This window comes from Apus apus, chromosome 1 (assembly GCF_020740795.1).
Source record: "Apus apus isolate bApuApu2 chromosome 1, bApuApu2.pri.cur, whole genome shotgun sequence".
Taxonomy (NCBI): Eukaryota; Metazoa; Chordata; class Aves; order Apodiformes; family Apodidae; genus Apus; species Apus apus.
Window position 1 is genome coordinate 157,263,546 of NC_067282.1, and position 27,734 is coordinate 157,291,279.

General features: G+C 40.0%; 1 protein-coding gene across 4 annotated transcripts; it reads right to left on the bottom strand.

The window, feature by feature from the left end:
- Positions 1-4,439: 4,439 nt before the first annotated feature.
- TMPO (thymopoietin) lies at positions 4,440-26,841 on the bottom strand. 4 transcript variants are annotated; one of them, XM_051642710.1, is made up of 9 exons: positions 26,449-26,841; positions 17,178-17,304; positions 15,381-15,539; positions 14,677-14,777; positions 9,809-9,928; positions 9,610-9,705; positions 8,939-9,049; positions 7,583-7,677; positions 4,440-6,317 (listed from the first exon to the last, which is right to left on the bottom strand). In XM_051642710.1, exons 1-9 carry the CDS (start codon positions 26,689-26,691, stop codon positions 6,026-6,028), a joined length of 1,344 nt encoding a protein of 447 aa, XP_051498670.1. In that variant the 5' UTR covers positions 26,692-26,841; the 3' UTR covers positions 4,440-6,025. The 4 variants fall into 4 exon arrangements, with proteins under 4 accessions (XP_051498670.1, XP_051498676.1, XP_051498684.1 ...); XM_051642716.1 differs by lacking the exon at positions 9,809-9,928 and having other exon boundaries at positions 26,449-26,833; XM_051642724.1 differs by lacking the exons at positions 9,610-9,705; positions 9,809-9,928 and having other exon boundaries at positions 26,449-26,833.
- Between the last annotated feature and the right edge of the window lie 893 nt (positions 26,842-27,734).

The window sequence follows — 27,734 nt, forward strand, 5'->3', positions numbered from 1 at the left end:
AGATGGGTTCAAAGAAGTTCTCAATATTCCTCCAGATTCCAGCTGGTCAGGAGCACCTAGTAATACCTTCTCGTCACAGCCGGGTGATCACAAGACCAAGCTCCCTTGAGAAGAGGTCCACCCCCTCTCCAGGCCCCTGCCGCAGCGCAGTGCGGGACCAAGCGTGGTCAGCAGGTAGGACGCGGAATGCGGTGCCTGCAGCCTCGGGCCGCATCTCCCTCCAGAGGACAGGCCTGCCAGGCACTGTGACATGGCCTACACTGCAACTGCTGCAGCAAACCGTCACTACTAGTTACTGATGTTAAAAGTAGGAACACCCGTGCTTGACCTTAACTTCGCCTTTCCTGATACAGTGTGCTTCCACCCATTTTAGTGCATTTACTTTGTACCAAACTGGCTAAGAACTCCCAAGTTTTCACCATCTTGAGCATATATACCCCTTTCACTGCAGTGCTACGTAACAACATAAGCACAGAGGAGAGTGAAGCTGGAGGCACAGGCTATCCCAGCTATTATTTCTGATTAGGAAGCCACAATGGAACTGGTAGCACACCTGCACTGCCACACTGAAGAAACACCTTTAGTCTGCTCAACAGCTGCTACCCATCTTCTCTGGAGGACCTGTTACAACCACCTTAGACCTTAGCTCTACTTGCTGTATTTCTCAACAAAGTTGATCCAGACAGACCATTCATACACTGGCAAAAATGACACATGCCCAATAGCACTGTCACAGAAGGCTAGGTTGGCAGAGTCCCTCTTGAATAAATTAGACTGCAGCTGCAAGTAGGAAAACTGCATTCTTTAAATAGTTTCATTTAGCAACCAGCTGAAAGTCTGAAGTGCTGTTGACTTCTCTGCCAGCACCAGCAACGAAGACAGGCCAGAATTGTTCATTTTGCCAGTACTTGCTCTGCTCTACTCACTTGCGTCTAAACAATTGTTGGTAGCAATGTTTTATCTAAAAGCTAAACACTGATACTACCTATTCTAAACGTAATTAAAACTTTGGCTTTTACCTTGAAATTACAATTATTGCAATTCTTGCAGACTTCTGTGATTTCTAACATATAGGAAAACTCTGCTCCTTCCAGTTATGAAAGATGAACATATTACATTTATTTGTATACATCTAACGACAATTTGTGTGCACAACTAGTACTGACTTAGACCTCAGAACAATCAATTTCATTGATTTTAGCTGACAATTAACTTCTAACAACTGTACTATCAACAAATACTATTGAACACCAGAGTTTAACATACCACCAGGAAAATACAAGGGTATGTTCTTGCTGAATTGATAGAATTTTACATAGGAAATACCTTCAACTGTTTCCAGATGTGAAAAAATAAAATAGCAATAGCCTGTAATTTGAAACATGGAGATTAATCCAATTTCTGTCACACAGTGAAGGTAACAATAAAAGAACTTGAAAGACGTTAGCTTTTGGTGTCCACCTCTGTCACATTCAGAGTCAAAGAAGCTATTGTAAATTAAATCCATCTTTTTAATCAGTAGCTTTTCAAATTCTGGAGTTTAGGAAAATGTCCATTTAGCAATTCGAAGTTTTCCTAATTACCTCTCCCCTGTTATTAACACCCACCATGCCCCCTTCTCCATTCCTCGCTTCCCACAGTGAAGAAATTTTATATTAGTTCCTGTCTTACAGTAACTTTTCACGGTTCCAATTTTATTGAAGCCTGTAAGTAAAATCAAAGCTCTTATGAGCTTGTTCTCCAGGTGACTTACTGGTTTCAAAAATACGAGATAGTAAAACAACCACCACCACCTTTGATAATCAAGTTAGCACAAGTAGCATTAACTCCTGCTATAAGCAGTATTTTCATACTCACATTGGATCAACAGAACTACTGCTTTGCAGAGATTCAGTAATAGATCAGTTCAAGCTGTAAGTAGGTTTCACAGCTCAAAGGGACACCTGAAAACTGCAGCATCTTCTTCAACAGATCGAATAAACAGCAGTCGCACCCTCTGAACGCAGGTAGTTGTGATATCTCTCCTGTTCCGAGTAGTCACGGCCCTTACGTGTCCTCCGCTGATAATCCTTCCTAAGCTGAATACTCCCCAGGCATGACATGGTTTTCCTCCATAAAACATTAGTTTCCTCTTAAATAGCAAATATAGAAGGCAATGCAGGTACACTTTTTAACCACAAATTACCCATGCTGACAAAAAATTCCAGAGTGAGGTGGGACAGAAAATCTGAGGAATTATTCTTTTAGATATCAACATATACCTACTACTTACAGGCATATATGCCCCCTTAGGACTATTTTACAAGTTGAATTAACTTGTAGACCCTATGCTGTATGAACATATGCATGTATGCATAGGTCTGTAGCTTGCTGTTGCACTGGTGCAAAGCAGCCTGGTATACTCCCTAAAGAAAAAGAAATGCAAAAGTCACAGAAAAGTTCTAGACAAACATAGGTAGATTTACCATACAATAAAAGCTGTATTAACAGACAATGAAGGGTATCCTGAAATGCCTAAGTCTGTAAACAGATTTAAAATTATATAGCACAACCTACATATTTTTATGAGTCAGATGAAGTTTTTTTTATTGAAAACTTTTCAGCCCACTAGACAAATTCAGCCATATCAAAGCAAGCCAAGACTACTGCGCACAAGACACGTCACACAATTTTACAAGCTTCATTTGCAATTATACATTTATTTTTTTCTGACTAGTTTCCTTTTGGAACTCTATTGAAGGCATTATTTTTGTACTCAGCTTTTCTGATTTAACCCGGCACAAACTAGTTAACACTTTTTTTTAAGGATATTTTGTCACCAGACCATCTGAGAAAATAATTGCCAGAACTGAGGACTTTAATACCATGAAGATTTTCCTAAGTTGTGCCACAACACAAACCAAAACCCATGTAGATCAAGCCTAGGGGGGACCTGAGAGCATTCAAGTAGGACTGTACTGAGCATACTGCTAACAAGCAAACTCGAAGAGAGTTCCTTCACACTATTTCCTACTTAAATACAAACCCAGGTCTCAAAACACACACAGAATTTAAGTTTAAAAGCCTCCTCTTTCAGAGCTTTTTGTCTCAGACACTAGGTAAGCTCTCACACCCTTGCCATGCATCAGGTGCCATAGAATTCTCAACACTGTAAGCAATACCCTCTAAGTGATTCACAGCCTGATACCAGGCACATGTTGAAAGATCAGCTCACAACTTACAGGGCAAAGCACAAGCTCTGCATTAAGCAGCTCTAATTCAAACAGGCAAACCAAGATCCATCATGTTTTGGACACAGCATTCTAAGCAGTATGACCCATCATGAGAACAAAACCCACTGAAACAAAACAATGGTCATGCCTATTAACTTACACAGGCCTTTTCCCAGACTTTTTGTAGCCCTTGCCCTAAAAGGGACTTAGTAAATATTGCTTAAGTCAGAACTCAACTAATTTTTGCAAGTGGATTTTGGATACTAATACTAGTCCAAACTATTTTGTGATTGGTTCTGAAAGTTTAACTTGGCTCTGTCTAGAATCCAAAATGAACTATTGGAACAAAAGCAAAATTTTTTAAAATAAAAAAAGGAACACCAGCTCCCACTGCTTCAGTACTTTGATAAAAAGACTACAATATACTTCAGTATAATGTATACACTAGTGTTTAGAAGGCTTCTTTAATCTCATACAACTATTCAGCTAGTAGTAACACAGGTAAAAATAGCTCTAATAAAGCAATGTGAACAGCTTGTCTGGGGCTGGGGGAGGAAGGAAGAGAAGGAATAAATGAGGAAGAGATTACCCTTAGGGCTATCTCACACTATTAAGTGCCTCAAGTATAAGAAGCTCATTCATTTGTTTCTTTCTTCAATGTCTTCCAAGTACAACTGAGCAACTTGTAGGTTACTTTGAGGACTTGGACAGAAAAGTCTTTACCTTCTGTGAAGCAATACTGAAGTTGAGAGGATTCTTTAGGAGATTCTCCAGAACAGTGCATAAATAAAAGCATGACCACAATTAATTGCAGTTCAGTTTGGGGTTTGGTTTTAGTTTTTTTTTTATAGGATGCTAACAGTATCCCTGAAGGAGGTCAACTGAAAGTATTTCATGTAACTAGAAAAGAAAGATATATTTCATGTTAAAACATATAGCAGAGTGGGGTGAAAAAATATAAGGTGAAAAGGGAGTTTGTTAAGCATTGAAAAGCAAATGGAAGACAAGCTTCTCCCCTGATCCAAATTAAACTCCAAACATAGGCTAAAAGGATTCTGGTGCAAAGCTATGTCTCTAGTGCAGGTATGATGAATATTCCTCCCACCCAGTGTTGACATGAACTGCTGTTTTTACATCAGATTTAAGTTTGTGGGTTTTTTAACATGGAATATAGTATAGTACTCTCTGATATTACAGCATCAAAAAATAACACTACTGATACATCAGTTGTCTTGCTTTTGCTGCTTTTCAGCAATGCATTTATTTTTATAAGGAAAATCCACACACATTAAAATCATTTTTATTTTTCTGCATTTTGACAACAAAAGTGAATGTCTTATGTTACAATTTTCTATAGGATGGACACAAGTTCAGCTATCTGGATTACTCAAAAAAGCAGATTAAAAGGAAAAGACATTAATCTTAACAGAAGGAAAAACCAACTATAGCTTTGCTAACAATTACCAAATGTTTGTCTCAAAGTTCACAGAAAGTAAAGCTTCCCCACACCTACAGCCTACACAATAATTGTACCTAGAGTAAAAAGATATTGACTATTAACTAATGTTCTCAGCTTTTTATAAGTAGCACTTTAAGTAGTATGATTTATTGCAATTTTGTACCAAGCAATGAGATTGAGCATCTGTATGCTGCATATTTAAGCACAATAAAATGTATACATTCACTTTAAAAATTGTTGCTTATCACTGTTCATTGGTAGTAAAGTCAGCTGCCTGCTCGACTAAGTTACACAACATAGAGTGTTTCAGCATGCTTTCACTGAGAAAAATATTCAACTGCATGAAAGTAGTAAATCTCACCTTAGAAGATGAAACTGCAGCAGAAAATGCAGCAATGCCCTCTTCATACAAGAATAAAACTTCATATGGAATTGTCATGCTTTGAGAAACTTCTCTACATGAATATTCAAAGATAATCACATAAAGCTGTGTTGGAAAGACCTCGCTTTTTTTTTTTTTAAGAAAAAAAGAGACCACTGCTAAAGTTGAAATTTAGACTACTTCAGATCACAACCTTGACCCAAGAAAGTATTTTAGTAGCAAATTATATTGATGCAATTTTTATGTTCCACACATTACTAATAAATAAGTTTTTCTAAAACATTTCTTGCCAATTAGATTTGTATTCAGATCCTACACCACCATAAGCACTAAAATGAAGGGATACATTTAAATGATGTTACACTTAAACGGAGTTACTAATGATACTAAGACTTTTACAGAATGCAAAAAGGTTTACAGTTACATTTACTAAAAAGTTACAGTAGTCTACAGAAAAGCTTGTACTCTCCCTACATCCTAAGAGATCAAATTCAGTTAGACTGTTACTGAAAAAATGCATTAAAAAATGCATTTCCCTTTATCAGTGTTAATATCCTCCTCCACAATAACCTACAGAGACAAAAGTACAACTTTTCTGTACAAAGGAAAAGCTTTAGAAACACAGCTTCACATTTTACTACATTTTTGCCCTTCTCAGCTTCCAAGTTCTTGCAAAAACAAATATACAGTTTCTCAAAAATCAATTTAAAGGATGTCCACATTAAAAAAATAAAGCCTACAAAAAGTTCAAAGATCTAAAAAAAATGTTATTCCTATGGCAAAGTGACCTCCTACTAGTCCAAAGTCCAGAAAGTTACTGATGTCCATTTCATATTATCTTGCTTCATTTATCCAATTTATCAGGTTTCAATCACATTATTTGTAAGAAGTCCTTGAGCCGATGAGAGGGCAGAAGAGTTCTCTACAATTAAAAATAGGAGATCAAACTGGTTGTGCCTTTCAGAAAGATACTCATTTGGCATCACTTAGAGAGCCAAGATTAATATATTTAGTGAAAGGGTTTCCTTGATTAGTTTCCATAGACTGATAAACCAAGAACAAGAAGACTGAAACAACCACAAAGAGAAGAATTTTTATCCACAGGGGAATAGAACGTTCTTTTTTTGTAGGCGGTTTCTCCAACTTCATGTCAGTTGAGGTACCATATTTTGCAGCATACTTAGAGAAACTTTCGTCCATTATGAAGTCACTGTGTTCTATAGGCCGGCTAGCAGCTCCTTTGATTGGTCTACGGCAGCTAGCACTGTTAATTAAAAGGAGATATTAAAATACAACATATTCAAAAGAGCATTCTAAGGCATATAGGGAAATTTTAGTATAATTACAGAACTAAAAATTATTTCTAGCATATGTAGTACCTGAAATAACTATTTCAAACTCTTAACATGTCTAGCATTATTTTTGAAGTTAATCACTCACTGTTCAAACACCCCTCAAAAAAACCCTGAAATGCTCGTTTACTTCACCTTACCCCCATAATCAACAGAACATAACTGGCAAAAAAAATTCTGGGAAGTGGCTCTATCTGCTGCTTTAACGATCACTTATGCAGTCCCACTAGGATTTCTAAACCCAAGATTGTCCCTGGCCATTAAACTATCTTGTGAAGGCTAAACCAATACCAGGAGCCAGAAGATAAAGCAGCAAGGGTTAAGAAACCCACGTGCCTTGCCAAGTCCTTATATATAAGGAATACACCTAATTTTTATTTTAGAAAAAGTGTCATAGATTTGACTAGACTAACAAACCTCAAAAACAAGAGAAGAAAGCTGAGTGGTGAGCAGATACACCACAGTACTGGTAACTGGTTCCATATATCCTCCTTACAGTTAAAAACTTTATGCAGTTGCAGTTTAAATTGAAGCTATAATTAACATGTTGGAAAAACAGACCTGGATTTCACATTCTAACATAGGGAAATTTTTTCTCACGTTCCTCAAACAGAACAAAGTTTTGTGACTTGCTTAATTACCTAGAGGATTATTTCAATTTTTGTTGAAATATGAAGTTGTAACGAAAAAAATAATAGTCCTTCCTAGGTGCCATCCTTATTCATACTAGGAATAATCTCTAACTACAACAGGTCTACTACTTAGAGAATTTTCAAATACCATATTTTTATTGGCTTTTAAAAAGAGGTTAAATTTGTGCTGGGAGATCTTGCCTTAATTTAACAGCAGGCCTAAAGCAGTTGCATCTACTAAAAAAATTAAATATTCTGCATTACCACAAATAAGCCTTTTCCACTGCCAGCATCCAGAAGTTTTAGTAATTCCTACTATGGGACTACCTTGTCCTCCCACTCCCGTTTTCAATAAAAAGAAGGATGTTTTGGCTAACAACACTATGTATGTGGAACAGAAGAACTAGGTGGTAATCTCAACTAGCATTGATCCAGAGTGCAAAAAACTTCTCCTTAGAAATCTAACAATATAATCAAAAGATACTTCCCAGCTTAAATATGTTTACAGGATCTTAGACACAAACCCCCATAAACCTTAGCAATACCTAATTCCTGTAGGTGTTGATACTTCATAAGGGAACATTTCCTTAAGGATATCCCTTTCTACTCTTTCTTCTTCTGTAGAAGTTTTCTCCAACACCTAGGGAAAAAAAAACCAAAATAAAACCAGTTACAGGCTGAAAAGACCACAAACTCCTGCATAGCTACCTCAGTGACCACAACCACGTGCAATTTCTAAGAATGAGTCACCCGGTGACATTTGGGAAGTTTACTTCTTGGGTTTTAAAGTTGGTTTAACCTTTGTTAGTGGCAGCCGTCTGGTCACTTTTGGTGTCTTAAAGTGTTCAGTGCCCTTCTCAGTTTCCTTTAACACAAAGAATATGTTGTGTAAATACACCACACCTGCCAGCCAACCATGTAGATGGTAACAAAAATTTAACCATCACCTCTATCATGGCTATGTTGAGCAGATCACAGGATTGGTTGTGGCCAACATAATTTAAAAAGCATTGACGTGGGTAATTTATCTCTTCTTGCTGTAACAAACAATGCCACAGTACAGTAGAATACTAAGTGAAAAAAAGTATGCACTTTGAAATAGAACATCAAGTTTTCCCACAACCTTCTATTTGACAACTATACCTACTTTACAGTCACGTTATAAACAAATTAAACAGCCCATTTAATACATCTCAGATCCCTTGGTAAAGTAGGCTTCACAAGTGTTAACAGAAGTTTCATCTACAGTAATTACCCAAAGCAATGAACACAGACAAGTATTACCTTGTAATGTAGAATTCCACAATACCACAGTACTATATTAATACAATTACATACACTTGCAAGTGCTTTAGACAGTTCTCCAAGAGACACATAGTTTCACCAGCTTGAGTGTGTTAGTGATAATAACTTTCTTGATAACTGTCAGGAATCTACAGATGCTTTTTAAATTTGGGCTTTTGGTCTAAAGTAACACTACTATTCCCTAAATTAAGGCACATTAAGGTTTTTCAGGATAGGCTGATTTACATGATCTGAAGTAGATAACCCGATTCAGCTCTATCTTTGAGCTATTCAAAGAACTTGAAATAAAAATATTACAATGTTTTCAGAAAAAAAGATAAGCACAAGGAGAAGTAACACACCAAAATGTACTTGGCTTAGGGAAAAAAAAACGAACCCAGAAATATTCCCACACAAACACACACACCCACATCTGAAAGGGGAAGATTAAATTATATTCTCTCTTCTATGCCATGTGACAATGTTAATTTATTTTGACTAGCACCACCTGGGCAAGGATGCCTTTCACCCCTTCTGTACTAAGGAATAAGCACATACACACAAGAATCTTGTCCACAGAAAGTAAACAATAGCAATCTAAGTTTTAATTTATTTACTTCAGCTGTCATCAGTGGTTTCTTTGGTGTTCTTCTGGGCATGTCTGAGAGTTCACTGATTGACAGTGTAGGAGCTGCATGCTTGAAATTTCCAGGCACCCTATTGACAACCTGCCGAGATTCAAAATTGTTCAAACTCAGTATCAGCCAAAATACAAAAATACAAGGGGGAGTGAAGGGGGCAGAACCAAACAACAAAACCTTTACGTGCACTGAATATATGCATGTTAGGAGTTAACTTATGAATGTTATGTAGCAGATAGTCTGAAATTAGCACAGTAACACATTGTTTATCATTCCAAGTAGTTTCTTTTAAGCTGTTTAGAACCATAAAAGCTATTTAGTTCACAAGATAAGCCAAACTTAAAAGCAGATATTCTGCATGTACTTAAATCAATTATGAAAAAAATCTAAGCTGTTAAAGTGGCTCTTCTAAACCCTCCCCCCAAAAGACATTAGAAGTGACCTAGGTGTCTAGCTAGTCCCATCTCAAAGTGAACAGCATTAGGTACTAATACAGATAACTGAATATATGGTTTCAAAGACTACTGAATAGACTCACTTTCCTTAAAACAGTCTATCTGTTAAAACGAGAATTATTCTGTCAGTAGAGATATATTACAGAAGAATACCACTCGCATGATTTAAACATATTTACTAAGCATATTTACTAGGGTCTCGTTGCTTGCAGTCAATATAGTTTCAGCTATGGGAGTACTCTCTGATATTACAGCATCATCTACAGGCAACTGTGCTGTAGCTTCCACCTGTTTGTTTAAAACAAACAAAAGAAAACAATTGAATAATATAACCACTGGGACTCTAAAGGTGAGAAAAAAAGCTTGTCTATTATAATAAGCCTCTCATCACCCTTTTCCTTGGTGTTCTTCTTGACACTCTTGGAGACTCCCTAGAAAATGCCTGCAGAGGTCCACTTTTTGAAGATTCACTTGTCCAGACAGTCTCAGTAACTTCATCTTGAGAGTAGGTCTATTCAAGCATCAAACACATGATCAAATAAATGAAAGCCAGCTCTCAACATTGGGTATCCACAACCAGAAGCCAGAATAGCATGCATATTCCAAAAGCAGCATGTCCAAAATCCAAGAAAAAATTGTAAATCCTAGTACATTCAATAATGAATAGCTAACTAGATTAGCAGTGTTGACCACAATACTTATGTTAAAGCACATTATTGTTCAAATACAGAACTGACTAATTCCAAATGTTAAAAACTGATTATCTGCTCACAGCAATAGAGTGAACTAAGGCTACAATATGTCAAGTAAAGGACAGCAGATGCACCAGCCTTCAGGCCCATGACATTACCTGCCTACACCCCTCCTCCCCCCCCCCAAAAAAAAATCTATTAGCATAAGGAGAAAGCATCACCTTGTTCTCTACCCAGATAAGCATATATTCACTCAAGCAGAGATGGGAATGATTTGGGCACAGCCACCTATGTTTCAACAAGAACTAGTCTCCAGCCATAGGGGGCAGAGGGAGATGTTTTATAAAATTTTCCACATACAGGGATGAAACTCACACACTTTTCACAAAACAGTAGGTTTAAACAATCAAGCCTGACACAGGTCTTTACAAATCTAAACAACATGAAGTGCCAAAGTTTTATAGTCATTAACAAAAGTATGATCATCTGCTATGCCTTATCACAAGTTTTATGCTCAGAGAAAAAAGTCCTCCTCCAAACAAATTCCGAACATAGTCCTCAGGGAGAAGAGAGAGGAGAGCCTGTTTCTTCTTGATTATATACAAGATTTTCCCTTCTATTTGGTTAAGTTTAGAAGTAAAAACTTTGTTAATACTGAAATCTTTGCATGTTTACACCTCATGCTTTGATGTATTACCAAGTTTTTTGATTTTACAGTCAGTGCTGATGGCAATTATACAGACTGGTACAACAGTCAATTACAGATCCAACAGCAGCAAGAATTTCACTGGGACAGTATTAGCCCCAGGCCAACGTGTTAAGAGAGCAGGCTGGAAAGTATGTATGTAGTGAGGGGGAAAAAAAAAAAAAAAGTCTAACAACGCCATTATCCATGCCCCACTTGTATCTTCAAAGTTATTCCAGTGAAATTGGAAGCTGAGCAGCTTTAAGACTCAACCAAAGTTCTGTATTACAGCTGCTAAATATCCAGCAGAGGGAGCACAAGTGTTTTGCTTTAATCCAAATCCACTTGAAATACTCTGAAAACCAAATTTTATTTATGCACAGACCTCAAGTCCAAACAGATTCAGATGTTTCATACAGAATTGTGTATTTCAGCCCAGGTCTCCAATATCCTTTTCAATTTAAACAGATTTGTGATGAAAAGTCTCCCAACCCCTCTTTATATATTCAGCAGACACTGAATTCTCTTCCATAGTAAGAAAAGCTTAACTTGCAACCTTCAATCACGGCTCCCACTTCACCCCCACGCACTTTCTATTTGAGGAGTGTTTTCTTTAGAAGCTTAGAGAAAAAAAACACTCATTTCAGAGTAGTTCACTCAAACACATTCCATTCAAAGCGGTAAGGCAATTTCCTCATCCTAGTAATGGAGAGCTCCTCTGCCCCAAGCGGTTTGATTAGGAACTAGGTTTTCTTCTCATGAAAAGTTAGAAGTACTTCAGTTAATAACCGCCTCTCTCCTTAGCTCTTCAGATGCTTGTCAGTCATATCTTTCAGGTACAGAGTTTCAAGTTTTTCTTGCACGAAAAGTCTAGGAAAAAACAATCTACTCTGTAAGACCCATCCAGTCTTCAGGAGAGCATACTCAACAGAAAAAATCTAAAAAAGAAATTAAAAAATGTTGTCTACAGTTACAGTTATCCTCATTGTCAATTGAGCAGGTCTTGTCTGCTTATCCCACCAATATCTGTACTAGAAAGCAATACTCATGTTTAGATACATCAACACCCTGAATATAAGCAGAGGAAGTTACAATGATGTAGTACACAGGTACTATTCAGCATGGGCTTTTAGCTGTCATATTACTCACAGCAGTGAAGCTATATATTGTGAGTTTACCTCTGCTATCACTTACGAGTTTTTTTATGGGGTATATGCCATGTCAAATTTGTACACCTGCAGCTGCAATGCTGCATGTTTTATTTTTAAGAAGCCCAGCTATACAGGTAGTTAAAAAATGCAGACAGGAGTAGTAGAACACAGCATGTACAGAATGTTCCTAAGGATAAAGTCTCAAGGAAAGAGAATAGTTTTATGTTGCTAAGATGCCCTAACATTTAAGTTAGCCTGCCTCTTTCTGTCCAGTACCATTTACTATGAGGTCTTAGGCTCAGTTTTGAACTCTACATCCACCTACATAATTGGAAGGAGGCATTCAAATTACAGTATTCTCCAGCTTTTCCAGTTCACTGTAACAAGGCAATTAAGCACAAACAGCCAAGCTCAAACTCATCTAGCCCTCTGCTGCTAACTGACTGATAAGACCAACAAGCCTGCTAAATCTCCCCACCCAATTTACTTTGCACCAGCCTGCTTTAAAGACTATCTATTTGCACTCTTTAAGAGAAACAGCAACATCCCTCCATGCCAAATGGCAGACCATCTTTTCAGCTCTATACATCTGGACTAAGACAAGTGCTGCACAGGACCTCAAAGTGACTAACACCACACTACCAACCAATTCAGCCCCATCACTCTTCAGAGCCTCAATCTTTGAGCAACCTTGAGTACATGAAAGTTGCATGCAATTTGGCAGAGTAAGTATTATCACTTGACACATTAACTGCAAACTTAGGAACCAGTTTCACAGGAAGAGGGAAATAAAAAAACCATCTTCACCACATCCCACTTTTATTTTCAGCAAAATATATGACTACACACATTTGCTAGCCAAAACCACTGAGTTGTTCTTGGCTTTATGCGGCTGTAAATTTTCTTGTTGGATTTTGGGGATTTTTTTGTTGTTGGGGGTTTTTTGTTTGTCTTCTTTAAACATGGCAGTCAGGAGTTGAAAGGTAAAAGGTTTAACAAGATAGAAAGTTAGAGCTCCTATGAATTTGACATAATTTTTAAATCAGATAATTTTTAAATCAAATTATCTTCCTTTGATTAATAAAATATGCAAGTCACAAAATATTTTGTCTATAGGGCACATGTAGAAGATTAAGACAAAAAAAACCAACAACACAGTAATGACCTGTTGTTATTACAGTGAAATTGGATGACAAAAATTAAGTAAGCACTCATCACTTGAAAATGGCACGGAAATACATCACTGTATCTCTTCGGGTTTTATTTTGTAAGTGGCTTCATGAAGACTAGAAAGCTTTATCTGTTGATAACTGAACTAAATACCTCTGTTACACTAAGGCAGCCAGGGATTTCTGGCTGAATAGCGATTCAGAAAAAAGTAATTCTTAAAATACAAAAACCTCTAAAGACAGATGACCATTATAAAGACCATCATGAGCAGAAGTTGCCTGAATAAATTGAGTATTTTGTGTGTTAAACTATGTGTGTTTTGATTTGTGGAAGTGAAATCTGTTTAGCTTGTACCCTAATCATCCAATCAAAAATAAGCAAACTAGTTATGGATCCCCGTAATTGTGCTGTATTACCCAAGTTCACATAGCAGCATGTTTACCTGCTTCAAGAGACATCTATAACTAATGTTTATACACACACACCATTTAAATAGGAAGTATCTGACATTTACCATAAAGTAGTAAGAAGAGTCACTGATCTGCTAAAATAAATCTAGCTATTAAAAGGTCAGATTTTAAGTCAAATATTTTCTATGCAAATCCTTTACTGTAGCACAACTTCACTGCTTATTGGTCAGATTATTAACACTGTAAGGATCCTAAGTAACCTAAGCTGGGGAACAGGGTATTTAGTGGCACTGTCACATCACAAGGACAGATCAGACACCAACTACTGAACCCAGCATTTACAGCCAGCAGTTTGAAAACCTGAGGTGCTTCTGTAAGAATCTCCCCTTTCACAAAGGCAAAATAACTATTATTATTTGTAAGTAAAGAACAAGTGGCACATACAGCAATATTTAAATTTGTTTTTAATTTTTCTTCTTAGGAGAACCTTTTCAACAAATTAATGTCTACTCTAGTACCGATGCTACAAGCATATTTGAGGAAAGAATTATTATACAGATAGCTAGTGCATGTGTGTACACATATACATGCATATAAATACAGGCATATACATCACTTTGTGTATTATATTTAAAAGTCATTCAACAGATGTATTTAAAATGAAAACATATCTACAGATATCAAACCAGACAGAAATATGATGTATGCACTGAAAAACATCTCTAAAAAACACAAAAAACCCTTTTTTTTAAAGAAAAAAAAAATTAAGAAACTGTTTCTTTTACTGAATCAAGTTGTTTACAAACATCCAACAGGATGAGATCAGCCCATCTGACTTAAAAATCTGTCAGGCTTCCAAACTAAACATGTTAACACTGCCTATTATTTTTCTCTAAGAGGTGCTACAGCAAACTGGCAAGTCAGAGCTTTTAGCAGACCATAATTTTGAATGTTATGAGACAGGCTAAAAAGAGCAGCTATAGTTAATTCACAAGATCTTCATGCTGTAATAGGACAGACTTTCTGTAAGGACTTCTAAAAAGCAGCATAGTCCACTCAGGCAATGTGATTATGTTAAAAGAAGTAAAATGTTTAGTGAGCACATCACCTGCAGTTAGTAGCCGTTTCAGATGTCACTACATTTAACATACCTGGTTGTGTTCAACAACTCTTCTTTGTTTGAGTGCTACTGGAGTCTTCGTCCTGGCTTTCAATGGTTCTCTCTTCTCAAGCCTCAGCTCAGTCTTCAGATCTGTAACCAGTTTTAACAGAACTAATTTCTGTAATGCTACTAGTTGTTGTTGTAGTTTAAGCCAATCGTGATTCAACAGTTTTTGATATAAACTCGATATTAAAACTTCAAAACCCACACCCAAGACCAATCAATCAACCCACCCGAAACTAAGTTCATAAGGAACAGAGAATACAAGGGTCTGAGTCATACATGAGAGACATTAACAACACAAAGTACAGAAGTTTATTAAACAAACATTCATATACTATCCCACAGGAAATAACCATTGTGAGACAAAATTGCACTTGCACTTAAAGATGAAGTGCAAATAACACTAAAACACTTAATACACAGTTCTCCTACCTATCAGATTTACAGGCTCCAATCTGGGGAAAATGCACAAAAGGGAACAGTTTAGTAGCAAAAAGCTTCCTTGCCCAGAACAGGCAACAGGATCATGCTAGTACTGCATGGTCAAGTACATGACTTGCATGGTCTACAGCAGTATCTCAAAGCCTCACCCAAGAGCAAGATCATTCCCTCTTCAGACAATTCTTTTACTGCAAGTAATACTGATATATCATTTGAATAGTTCACATGGAAGTTCTACTTAAGTCTTACCTTCTTCATTGTCACTGTACTGGTCAGAATCATTATTTCCATTCTGTCTGGTGTTCTCAGCAGTTGAAGAAATTGCTGGGAGAGGCACAGGTGCCTTCAGTTCTGGACCTTGCTCCATCAGTTTCAACAGTTTTTTCTCATACAGTTTCCTAGTAGTAGCTATAACAAGGAAAGACAAATGCTGAAGATACACAGTTTTCATTTTTCCTGACCCGACTCGCAGAACTTGGCTTTTATATATTCCTTAGGAATTTCTGAATGCATGTTCTTTATTTTTAATCTGTCTGTATGGCCCAATGTATATACATCTAGATATAGAACTCTACTTCTAAGGTTTTTAACTTTTCAGTTTAAGAGAATTCTTAAGATAAACCTAGACCTGTTAGTACACTGAAAGTTACAAGCATTTATATATGGAAAGGGAATGTAACAGCTTCTTAGATGTTTTGTTTCATATGCTGCAATATATGAGCTGTTATGCCCGCACAAAAATAAATGAATTAGCAAGATTGATATTGCGTGAGCAATAGTTTCCAGACAGATTCCACTATTACCCCCTTAATCCCTTTACCCTGGAATGAACACCCTTTCCCAGTTAAACCTTTCCCCTATTGGCAAATTCTGTCCAATAAGCATCAGAAATGGTGCAAGAAAGAATCAGCAAACTTCCTGTTTGCTACATCTAGCCGTCAGGTTGGTTTGTTTTGTCTACAAGCACAGCTGCTTAAAACTAAAAGGTATCAAGCCTAGCACATACTTCCATGTCAGGACCCTGCTGTCAAAAATCTGTCAGGACAACCAGTGTCTGAGCTGTTAGCTGCAGAGAAGTCTCACCTTAGAAGACTTCAGGTAAGAGGATGCCACCCTTAAAAAGAAGTGACAGACTCTCACAAGAAACAGAATCCATACCCCATAAGAATTAAGGCATCTACTTAGACCAAACTGAACATCTTCCTATAGATACTTCAAATTTTTCAGGAGCTTAAGTACTATCCAATAGGAATAGGATGAATAGGAAGGCATACAGAAACAGCTAACAGAAAATAAAACACTTTGAACACACACAAGACTCCAGGCTTGATCACTGGCACTTCCATCCTTCCATTATTTCAAGAACATTCCATAGAAGGCTCAGCACACTGCAGGCATTTTATGAGTTGCGAAATCAAAGTCCCTTGCCATTAGGCTACTGCACAATCTGAAATGAAAGGAGCTTTGATCCCACATCACAGATGAGTGCCCAAGGCAGGAGATTAATCTGGGGTCAGGACTTCTTCTGATGCAGGTTAACATGCAGGATAGAACACTAGGTTCAAGGGGTGAGGAAAAAGACATTTAAAAAAAACAGCAAAGGAAAACATTACTGCACAATGTGGTGAGTAGGAAATGCTTTAAGGAAGGGGAAGCTGTGTTCTCATTCCGTTCTCAATGCTATTAGGTTATTATGCAAGATGTATTTTCTATTTAAGCAGGCCCCAGATCTCAACCTCTGCATCAGAAGACCTAATTACCCCAGCACTGAACTTTAATAGTTACACAGCTTCAGAACAGCAACTGGAACATCTCCAGATGGCCTAGAACACAAGAGGAACAAACTATGGACTTGCCTACATTGCAGTGCTTCAAATTTCCTCTTAAGTAATTCAATGGAAACACCTTAAGTAGGAAGTACGGTTGCAACAGTATTGCTACCAAACCTAATAAGCAACTGTATCAGAGAAGCTTAGAGCACTCAGAACTGAGGTTTAGCCAGAAGTATGTCGAACAGATGAATACTTGCTAGTTCAGCTGACCTACCTACAATCGGGCCAGGGTTTATTCCATACTTCACAAGTTGCTCTTGAAGATCTTCATTGCTCATCTCTGTTATATCTAGGTCATCCTTCTCCTCTGGCCTAGGTTTGTCAGTTTTCTTCGTAGCTTTCTGTGAGTGTGCAAGAGACATACAAGAGAGTGTTTCCAGTTAACAGAAAATACATCTTTTTCTTCTAAGGGAAGAAGAAGATACAAGAGTCCTAAGCACATAAAAACAAACAAAAAATTATTCTGCTTCTCCCACCACCGCTAAATCCTATATGCAACACTTCAAACATTTACACCTACTAAACAAACATGCATGAGTTTCCTACTTATATAAGGAAATAATCATTACAAGCTTCTATAGTAAAAAAAAAAAAAAAAATAAATCCACACTCTCTCAACCAAGTTCCCAACATCCCTATTCCCAATTATCCTGTTCTCTGTAAGATTATATGATGTTACAGAGTGAATGCCAGAAAGGTAAAGCCAGAAACACCCCCAAATTTTCAAAATTGTGCCTGTCTGCTTAGGCCTCTGTAACTGCAGCTCCAATAAAACCTTAACCCAACTCTGGCAACATTATGCTAACAGTTGGCAACACACCACCACAACACAGAGATGGTTATTGAAATAATCTGCCAAGATGCTACTCCTAAATTAGAAGTTTCCACTATAACCAAACAGAGCGATCGTAACATTTGTTCAACTTGGGAAGCTTGTTACTACAACAGGCATTTTGAGCTCCAAGATCTGGAAGACAGTGAGGAGGTAAAACAGAAAAAATATGCTTAGGATCTGCTTGCTCTCAACTGAGAAATATCTTGATACTGCTTAGAAACAAGTAATATTTGTATTTCAGAGTTGTAGTATATAAACAGATACAACTTCTATACTTAACATTTTTCTAAACTTGGTTGACCAGAGGACCTACCTGGGCTTCTGGTACTTACCAAAGACTAACATTTCAAATACAATTGTGTTATAATACTCACTCACAATTAACAAGCTTTTGTTGATGTTGTATTTGGTAAGACAGCACCAAAAGACTGTAAGATGACTGACATGAGTCAACAGTATCTGGCTAGCTGTTAGTGCCAGTTGAATATTGGTTTCCATGTAAGCTTGGTCTTGCCTCAAGTGTCTTTATATTTCAAAGCTAAACAGGGACTGTATGAGGATTTCCCAAATATTCTGTAATTGAATGAGATTTCCTCCTGAATTGTTAAAATCCCTGAATAATGAACTTAAAATTAGCTGTTGAAAAGCAACATAACCTCTAAGAGTCCATGCTCTTTCTTAATTCTAAAATACAGCCTCCAAGCAGTCTGAAGAAAGAATAAGGTCACTAAAATGGCAGATTTGACTCCTGACAGATTTACAGCTCACTTTATCATAATTCCATTCTGTTATCACATAAAAACCTAACTAGTTATTGAAGCAACTGAGCCTACTTATCTAGTACACAAAAAACAAACAGCCTGCAGCTATAGGAGATTGTCATTTACTTTGGAATGTGTTGGTTATAACACTACTTCAAGTGAAGTATTACATTAACAAGAATTTCTTCTTCAGTCCATTTTTTCCTGGACTACTTAACTGTCCAAACAGTGGAAGAGAGTTCCAAAACACATGCTGCAGTTCTTGTTGTGACCTGTTTGGACTATTGACAGCTCTAGTGTTTGCACACATAACCAAGCAGATTAACCAAGATGATGCTTCCATATTTCTGAAGAACTGAATCAATTACCATGGTGCAGGGAATCAACATATTAACACCACTTTGAAGAAACTGGATACCTAATTTAACGTATCTCCACCTTTATATCACTTAGACATCACAGAAGATATTATGAGAACTACTCTACATTCTAGTAGACATTTTACAGAAAACTTTACCAGAAATCTAATGAGTAATACAGTCCTCTAATTCAAGTAAACTCACAGACCTCATAGTATCTTTGCCGTTTTTTGTCTTCCAAGAACCAGCTCACTTTTTCCTGCAGTATTACCAGATATTGAGAATACCAGAATAGCCAGTTTCTGCACAGAAAGAGGGCAGGGTGAGGATGACAAGATGAAGGCCATCTGTGTTCTTCAATCCGGCCAGATGTGTTCATTACCTTGTATTCTGCGAGATCTGCAGTTTTTACTTTTGAAAACTTATCCTCCTTAAAGCAGAAGCAAATTATTTCACTTCTGCAAGTAGAAAGCTGCCTTTAACCACTCCCTGGACCATAAAATCAGTCCCTAGAAGCAAAAGGCAGACTAGAAGAATTTCTCTTATACCATGTCTGTTCTAAGACAGAATTAACCTCAGCAACAGTGTTTGCTTATTTATCACTACTGTTATACTATAAAGCATCACTACACTTTCTGTGCATCATCACAAATTATCCATGAGACTGTTCTGTGAGACGGGTCAAAAGAGCTAGCTTTAAAATTTATCCTTGCAAATTAACAAAAAAACACACCCACTTTTTCTTTGGCTGCTGACCATTGGCAAAATTAAGGTTGTCTTACTGTGGTGCAGAGGTGAAGTGCTTAAAATTAAATTGTGGCGAACACCAGGATTTACTGAAGTAAGGTGGTACAGCAGATCACTTTGCACACAAGGTAAATATTCTTGCAGCTTTCTACCCAGACCAATAAATCCTTACCTTAATATCTGCTAATTCCATCTAGAGCTAGCAGCATTAAAATAAATAAATAAATATTTCTAATAATTGGCTTTTTCTAGAAAAAGAAGATTGAAGAGGATCTGTGTATTTCACTTGAGAGTTGCTCATGCCAAAGAGATGGATATTTGGTAGCAACACCTGCCAGGATCAGTTTCAGATTAACTAGACCCCAACCCTTCAAACAAGTACTGAACTAAACTATAAGCCTGGGGCTCCCACACAGCATTCTCAGTTCTAGACCCACAGGGAATCAAGAGTATGAGAAGTTCATCCTCTTGAGGTGTGATCTCTCCACAGCAAAGAGCTTTCATATTCTTTCATTAACGCAAGGAGCAGAAAATGCAAGTGATGAGAATTCAGACCTGGAAGCTATCTCTCACCTCATTTTTGGCATTCCTACTGAATATAAATTCAACAGCCCCATTTATCAGACACACTTTACAGCTACCTTTACCAGTTCTAGCAGTAATCCACCAAACACAAGCATAACTAACATCTTGAAGGAGACATAAAATAATATAACAGACAACTATTAGACATCACCAAAAGAAGCATTTTCAAATCTCAAGTTAAATGGCATCTACATTAGGATATTCAAAGACTTTAATCCCAAACAGATGCAGCTTCATTACTAGAAGTAGAAAGGTCTAGGGCTTCTTTACTATTTCTCTGAATGAGGTTAAGACAGGCTAAGAAAGCCCAACTCCCACAAACAGAATGCTCTTTAATTTGTCCTCTCTGGTAACAAGTAATGGTATTTCTCTTAGCAGAAGGGAAGATAAGGAACTACACATGCCAAGTCTCAAGAATAGACTCACACTGTGAAATGGAGGTCTCTATACCCCTTTCACTTTTTATTCTAGCATACACAAACATTTCCTGCAGTAGATGCTTCCAGATAATATTTACCAAAAGCTACAGTACAGACAAAATAAACAATGGAAAGGAAATTATGCAGCAGTAATTCTGAGGTACCAATACACTTAACGTTCAGAATTCCCTACCTTTCATCCTTGGTCAATGCTCAACTTAGAATTTCCAAGACTATATAAAATAACAGTTCTAAATTATAAAATGAGGGAATATTTAACCCTTCCACTCCCTCTCCCCCAAGATACTAAATTCCACATTGCTCAGTGAAGGGAACGTACCCACTCTGAAAACAAATGCTGCATAATGATGCGCTGTTTCCAGAGAGCCCAAGTGAAAGAGTAAAAATTTACAACAAAAAAACAATCAAGAAACCAAACTAACAGATGGTCTCATGGCTTAATCTGAATGCTGACCTGGAGATCTGGCTTGTGTATGTGCACCTGCTATGCAACTGACATACACTGCTAGACAAAAAGTACTTCAACAGGATTATTTTATTATAGGCACTGTTATTACACCAGCATTAACAAGCAAGTCTCCCTAGGTTCATGAGTCTAGAATTGCATAAAGTTTGAAGGTGCAGAACAGCAAGGCAGGACTTCGCACTGCAGCAGGAACTCCTCAGTCACCTCACTCCTACTGCCCACAGATGTCACTCAGCAGATCAGTTTCATTTAAAAGGCCACAAAGGTGTAAATTGTATTCTGGGTCACACTTATGCAGCACTTCATAATTAAAAGATAGAACTTCACATGAAACACCAAATAGATTACCTTCCTTCACCAGGTAGTGGATATGCTTTACATCCTCTCACCTATCTGAGCATGCAGTTTCACGTTCCACACTCCTTCATAAAACTACCAGTTTTACTATTACCTTCCCTTTTCCAATAGGGAAGGAACTGGAACTATCTAGTTACCTCAGCTAAAGATATGATCACTACCACACCATTCTGAACATCAAGAGCTGAAGGTAGCTCTTAATTTACTTGGCTACTTTATTAAACCTAAAGAACATCTTTACCTGATAGGTGTCTTCTATAAACTTTCAAACAGGCCTTTCAGGTCCAGATGCTCTCATCACACCTTTATTAACATAAGTGAGGAGACGACATCTGACTGATCTTTTTTCAAATTACCACTTTAAAGGTCAAAAATATCACTCAGTGTTTTAGAAAAGATACTCGCATAACATTAAATGCATCAATAAATCAAGTCATAAAAACCTACACATTATGAGCTCCGAGCAGCTCCTGTTTGGCAACAGTGTCAAGATGGTATTTTTGCTATGTGCTTTAAAACAATGTTCCTAAAGAGGAAAAAATGCCATTTCATACTTATTTTTTCCTTTGATCTATCTGTCCTGTTATTGAGCCTGTAACTGACCAGGAGCATCCAGATGCAGACGGTTACCACCACAGCAAAAAAGTGTCTCACATACCAGAAAAAAAAAGTTGCTCAAAAACAACAGTACAGCTTGAGAAGGTGGCTCCTCCAGACATTATTATTAGACAGGACTAAATAAGCATGATTTTGAAAGCTTTTCCCCTCCTGGTAAGAATATATAGCCAAAGTGAGTGCCTACCCCATTACCCCCAACCTCCCCCCAAAAAAGGACATCTAGATAAGTGAACATATTTAAATTGATACTTTCAAATATTTAACATAAAACAAAAGCTCTCTTAAACATCTGGGCTGACATTTAATCTTACTGTGATATAAAGCATAAAAATGCTGAGTGTCTCTGAGGGGAAGCAAGATCTTGCTACTAAGTAAATACTAAGATCTTACTACTAAGTAAAATAGCTTAGTTTATAACTTTAGGTGCCAAAAAAAATGCTAGATGCTTGAAGAGTTTGCTGTTCCAAAGCATGATGGTTTCAGGGCCTGAAAACAATGTGGTCAGAACAAAACTTCTATAAGTTTTGATCTGTTTATACATGCATGTTAATCATCTGTATGCTCACTACCATAAAGGAAGAAAAAACAGGTAGAAATAAACCCACACGATTTTAAAGACAATGGGAGCAGCATCACTGCAGATGCACAACACTTGTCTCACAACACATCAACTTTACATCACCAACATATTGAGGTTTTATTTGTTCCGAGAGAAGCATAGATTGGATGTAGTATTGACAAAGGGGTGCTGGAAGAGCAATTGATGAAAAAGACATAACCTGTAGTGGAATTAAAGCTATGGGGTTTTTTCTCATTGCTGCACAACTTCAATCAATAGAAAATGTGCATCTAAATGTACTATCTGATGTCCAGAATGTAGAAAAAAGAACACTAAAGTGACAGTTTAAAATTACTAACGACTACAACAATGTCAAAACATGAACTGTCAGTACCAAGAAACCTGGTTTAGCTCTACTGTCTTTTCAGTGACTGCAACACAGTCATCCGAGGACTCCTTTGAACTTATTTTCTGTATCCCCTGCAAGAAAAGCGCTGCTCCCCGCCCCAACACCCGCGGGCCAGCTGACAGATCACGGTACCGACTCCAGCACAGCCGGGAGCCCCGCTCCCCCTCCCCCGGCCCCCGCTCCCCAGGCCCCGCCCCTCGCTCCGCGGGTGCGGAGGCAGCAGCGCCCCCTAGCGCCCAGCTCCGCCCCCAGCCGGGCCGCACGCGCCCCCGCGCGCCGCTCCGCGGACGGGCACGAGCACCGCGCACACGAGAGGCCGCGGGCGCGGGGGTGCAACTCCGCGCACTTCCTAACGGGAAAGGCGAGCGGACCCACAGCGGGATGGGGGAAGGCTGAGAGACCACGACCACCCTTACTCAGGCCAACACGGCATCCCGATTACAATCCATTCTTCACGCTAAAAGCCACACGAAACGAGACGTCTTGTAACTCTTTGCTGGCTCATGCCCATAAAGTCAGGGCTGCTTTCTGACCCTGACCCCAGCCCTTGCGGAGGCCCTGAGCAAAAGGACTGCTCACCTGCGGCACTGGGGCTTCAGCAGGCAGACACACAAGAGAGTCATGCACTCACAACTGCTGCGATGGTGTTACTGCTAAATAAGCACTAACTTCAGACAGAACTTGTGTTGGCTATTCTCTATTCCAAAGTCCCCATTTCTTTGCTCCACGAGTGATTCGGGCTCTTTTCTACCTCTCCTTCTACACATCCCGCACGCATTCATTCACTCATTCATCCATCCATTCATCCCAGCTGTGGGAGTGAGTCTTCACTCCCAAATCGGTTTTTTTGATTGATTGTTGTTGGGGTTTTTTTAAGGATGGTAGAATACTAAACTATATCCAAAGAAATACAAAAATTTAAAGAATAGTAGAAAACACAATGCAAGTGCTCTTTCAAAATGTTTTCACAAGTTAATACTAGTCTTGATTGAGTCATCTGGATTGAAGAGACTTCGGCAACTTTCCAGTTAAGCAGAATTCAAATTTTTAGAGTGATAAAAGAACAGAGCAGTTCAAATTTTTAACCCCATAGAAGATACATTCATTATAGAGTCAAGTATTTTGGTGTTCTAGAAAAATTTAGTAGTTAATTGGCTGTGTTTGAAACAGCAGGTTTACACACGCTCCCTCACACACAATGTACACAAACCAATACTACAATTTCTGAGACCTGTAAGACACACAGAACAGAACTAACGAAGCATTGCAATTTTGTCACTCAGATCTTCACCAACAGAAAAAAGCCATGCTACAAAGTACACGTTATAAAGTATTTTTATTTCCTTAGGTACCCAGTGCAAATAGTTTGATAATCTTTTTAAATATACACATAAAAGCAACACCCAAGATAAAACAAAGTAGTTACACAGACAAATGAAAGACAGAGGACACTGAATCCACGTCGTGGGTTTTTTTTTTTCCCCAGAGCCTACAAAGCAACATACAGGAAACATAGGATTCCTTTATTCTATTCCTCCTTTTTGAAATGCCTTGCAGTCCCAGCTTCCTCCCTCTGACCCTTGTTTCTACTTTCTTCTCTTTCAGAGGTTTGACTGCTTTCCCTCCTTATCCTCTCTTAAGCTTAACATGTTACTTCACGTTGTTTCCATACGAGAATTCCGCTACCCTCGATCTCAGACCTCCTTCACTCTGCCTGTTCCTTCCAACTGTCTTGGGATCAAGTCGCTTTGCAGAACCATAGGTTACTCTTTTTTCAAAGGTATGACGATACACTGCTCTGATACAAACATGTAAGGCTAGCAGAAACAGCACAGAGCCTTCCAGACATTGTTAACAAACGTGTACCACCCCTTCTGTAAACATCAAAAAACTCACCCGTAATTATTTAAGCTTAAGCACCATGGGAAGGAAAAATCAGAGCTAGAACCTTCAGCAGTTGTGAGACTTTCCTTTTCCTACAAGTGTAAAACATGTCCCATTCAAGCTCCTCCTATTTTACTCAAAAGCACCTTACGATGCCACAGGCAGACAACTACAAGTCAGAGAAGTGGCTAGTTCACTATAAAGTTTCTCCAGTCAACGCCAATTAAGTACCAGGCAGATCTTGAAAAGAGGTAAATATTTTGGTTAGGGATCTCCTCCCCTTTTAGTTACAGTTTTCAGTTTTTAAATTCAAGAACTGTTGGGTTTTTTTAAAGATTAAAGCATGGAAGACCTTCAAAGGAATCAGTTTCTCTGCACTCCCTTTACAAATAAGCTTTGAAAGATCATACTTCAGATATATTTAAATACTTGTAATATCACACACATTACAACTCCAGTAACTGGTGATCATTGCACAACCTTTTATGCAAGACCGGACGGCTTAGAAGTATTCTCAATACATGCAAACTTACAGCCCACTTCTGAAAAATAAAAAGGAAATCCCATTTTTCTAAAGGGAAAGATTCCAAATAGCATCTACTGCCCCTCTTTTTTCTTACATGATAAAAGAAAGTACATCTAAAAAAGCAAGAAGCAGTGGCCCAACTGAACATGCCGCACAAGCACTTTGCTCCAAACACGCCAGAGGTATGAAGGAGACAGCTACATTAAGCAGACCCTCCTTGCACTAAACAGTCCATATAATTAAACAAAACAAACAAGCTGTCCCTTCACAGCTTCATCCTTTCATCTGGAGGCATTTACACCGAGTAGCATTGCTTCAGTACAACTAAGACAGCTGATGAAAAGGAGGCTTCTGTCCAAAGTTAAGTTGCAGCCTCGTGCAGAGTTTCTCTTGCTTTATTCCGCCAACACTTACGTATTTCACCTATGAGACTGCCAAAGTACAAGCTTCCCCATTTACAGCTGGGGGGGAGTGGGAATTTCATCCCGCTCCAGAAGCGATCACGCTGCCTCTCCCCGGCTGGAAGGGCCCCCGCCCGGCGCACCCCGCGGCCAAGCCGCTCCGGAGCCCCCGCCGCCGAGAAGCTCACAGGCGGTACGGGACCTGGAAGCGAAGCACCGACTGCCCAGCACTGACCCCTCAGGTCCCAGTTCGACCTGGCAGCGCGCTCCTGCCCCTCCGCCCTAGGCGGGAGGGACCGTCCCCGCTAGACACGGTCGCGCTCCCAGCTGAGGCGGCCGCGCCAGGCGAGGCGGAGCCGTTCCGAGGCGGGAAGACAAGCAGAGCCGCGGCGCCACACGCCGGTCTCCGAGCCGCGGCCGGCAGGCGGGGACAGCCGGACCCATTCAGGCGGGAAGGCGGGCCGGAGGCCGCCAGCAAGCCGGGGAAGCGCGGGCTAGGGCCAGGATCCCGGCGAGGGAGAGGGGCAGCGGTACTCACCCGCCCGGCGGCAGCGCCGCGGTTCCTGACACTGAGAGGCGTGGGCTCCCGCTCCTCGTCGCTGGAGAAGTCGGGCTGCGCGGCGGCGGCGGGCGGGTTGCGGGCGGTGAGGTGCTGCAGGTAGAGCTGCACATACACGTCCTTGCGCTGCTCGCCGCCCGGCAGGCTCACATTGTTAGCGATCAGCTCGCTCTTCAGCTTCTCCTTGGTCAGCACCGACGGATCCGCCAGGAACTCGGGCATGGCCGCCGCCCTCCCGGGAGAGGCACCAACAAAGCGGGGGAGAAGGGGCGGGGGAGGAGAACTCGCCTGCCCCGCGCCTGGGACCCAGCTCCACAGCGGGCGGGCTCGCACACCGAGCGCTTCTGCCAGCCAGCAATAAGCCGCGCCCCGATTGGCGGGGAGGAGAACGAAGCGGCCCTACGATTGGCTGCCGGGCGGGAAAGGGGAGAGGCGCGCGGGACCCACCAGCGTTAGTGCTTTGCGCGAGGGACAGTAACGCAGTTTAAATTCGGCTCCGGCGGGAGAGGCGCGGGGGGTGGTGCGCGCGCGCGGGCGGGGCTGCCGCTGCCCCCTCCCCGCCCCTCGCGGGGCCGCTCCTCCCGCTCCTCCCGCTCCTCCCGCCCCTCCCGCCGCCCGCTCCGGCGGTCGGGAGGCGGCAGGCTGTTTCTCTCCGGCGGGAGAAGCGGTGGAAGCGCCCCGCTGGGGCGGCGGAGGGGGAGGAGCGGTTAGGGAGCTCCCTGCTGACCCGCTGCGGTGGCTGTGACCTGCCGCCGCACCTGCCGCCGCTCTGTCCCCTCCACGGCTCCCCGGGCACCGGCTTCCCTGGCGCGATCGGCTCGCAGAGCTCGCTGCGGGCTCTTCTTCGGTTCTCTGAAGCGGCTGCCTCGCAAATCGCCTTGACAGGAGCTGCCTCCCGGGGCAACCGAGCCTGCTGCTCCCGCCGGCCCAGCGCCCAACTTCACCGACCGGGCTGCCGGGGAGGTCCAGCCGGGAAACCTGGCTCTGGAACTGGCGGTGTAGCTGCTGCCGCGGTGATCACGTCTGTGTTAAAAACATAAATAATTAAAATCGTTTCTATCATACTGCAAAATTGGAAAGGCACGTCGTCGTTTTGCTGAGGTGGCTTTAAAAAGTTAACGAGTGTGTCCTTGCTGGAGAAGCAGGACTGAGTTTAAGACTGCACCGTCTTTAAACAAGTGACTTAAATCCTCCTGTGTTTACACATTGCCTGCTGCGAGCACCCGCTGCTATAAATTTTCCTGGGTTTTATGATGGAAACAGTT

What these genes read in the sequence shown, in the direction of transcription:
- TMPO (XM_051642710.1), bottom strand. Translation starts at nt 26,691, where the DNA reads ATGCCCGAGTTCCTGGCGGATCCGTCGGTGCTGACCAAGGAGAAGCTG. An exon ending in GAAGAACACCAAGGAAAAGG is followed by an intron (nt 9,706 to 9,808) that starts GTGATGAGAGGC and finishes TTAAACAAACAG; the next exon opens with GTGGAAGCTACAGCACAGTT. An exon ending in TCAACACCTACAGGAATTAG is followed by an intron (nt 6,318 to 7,582) that starts GTATTGCTAAGG and finishes TTTAATTAACAG; the next exon opens with TGCTAGCTGCCGTAGACCAA.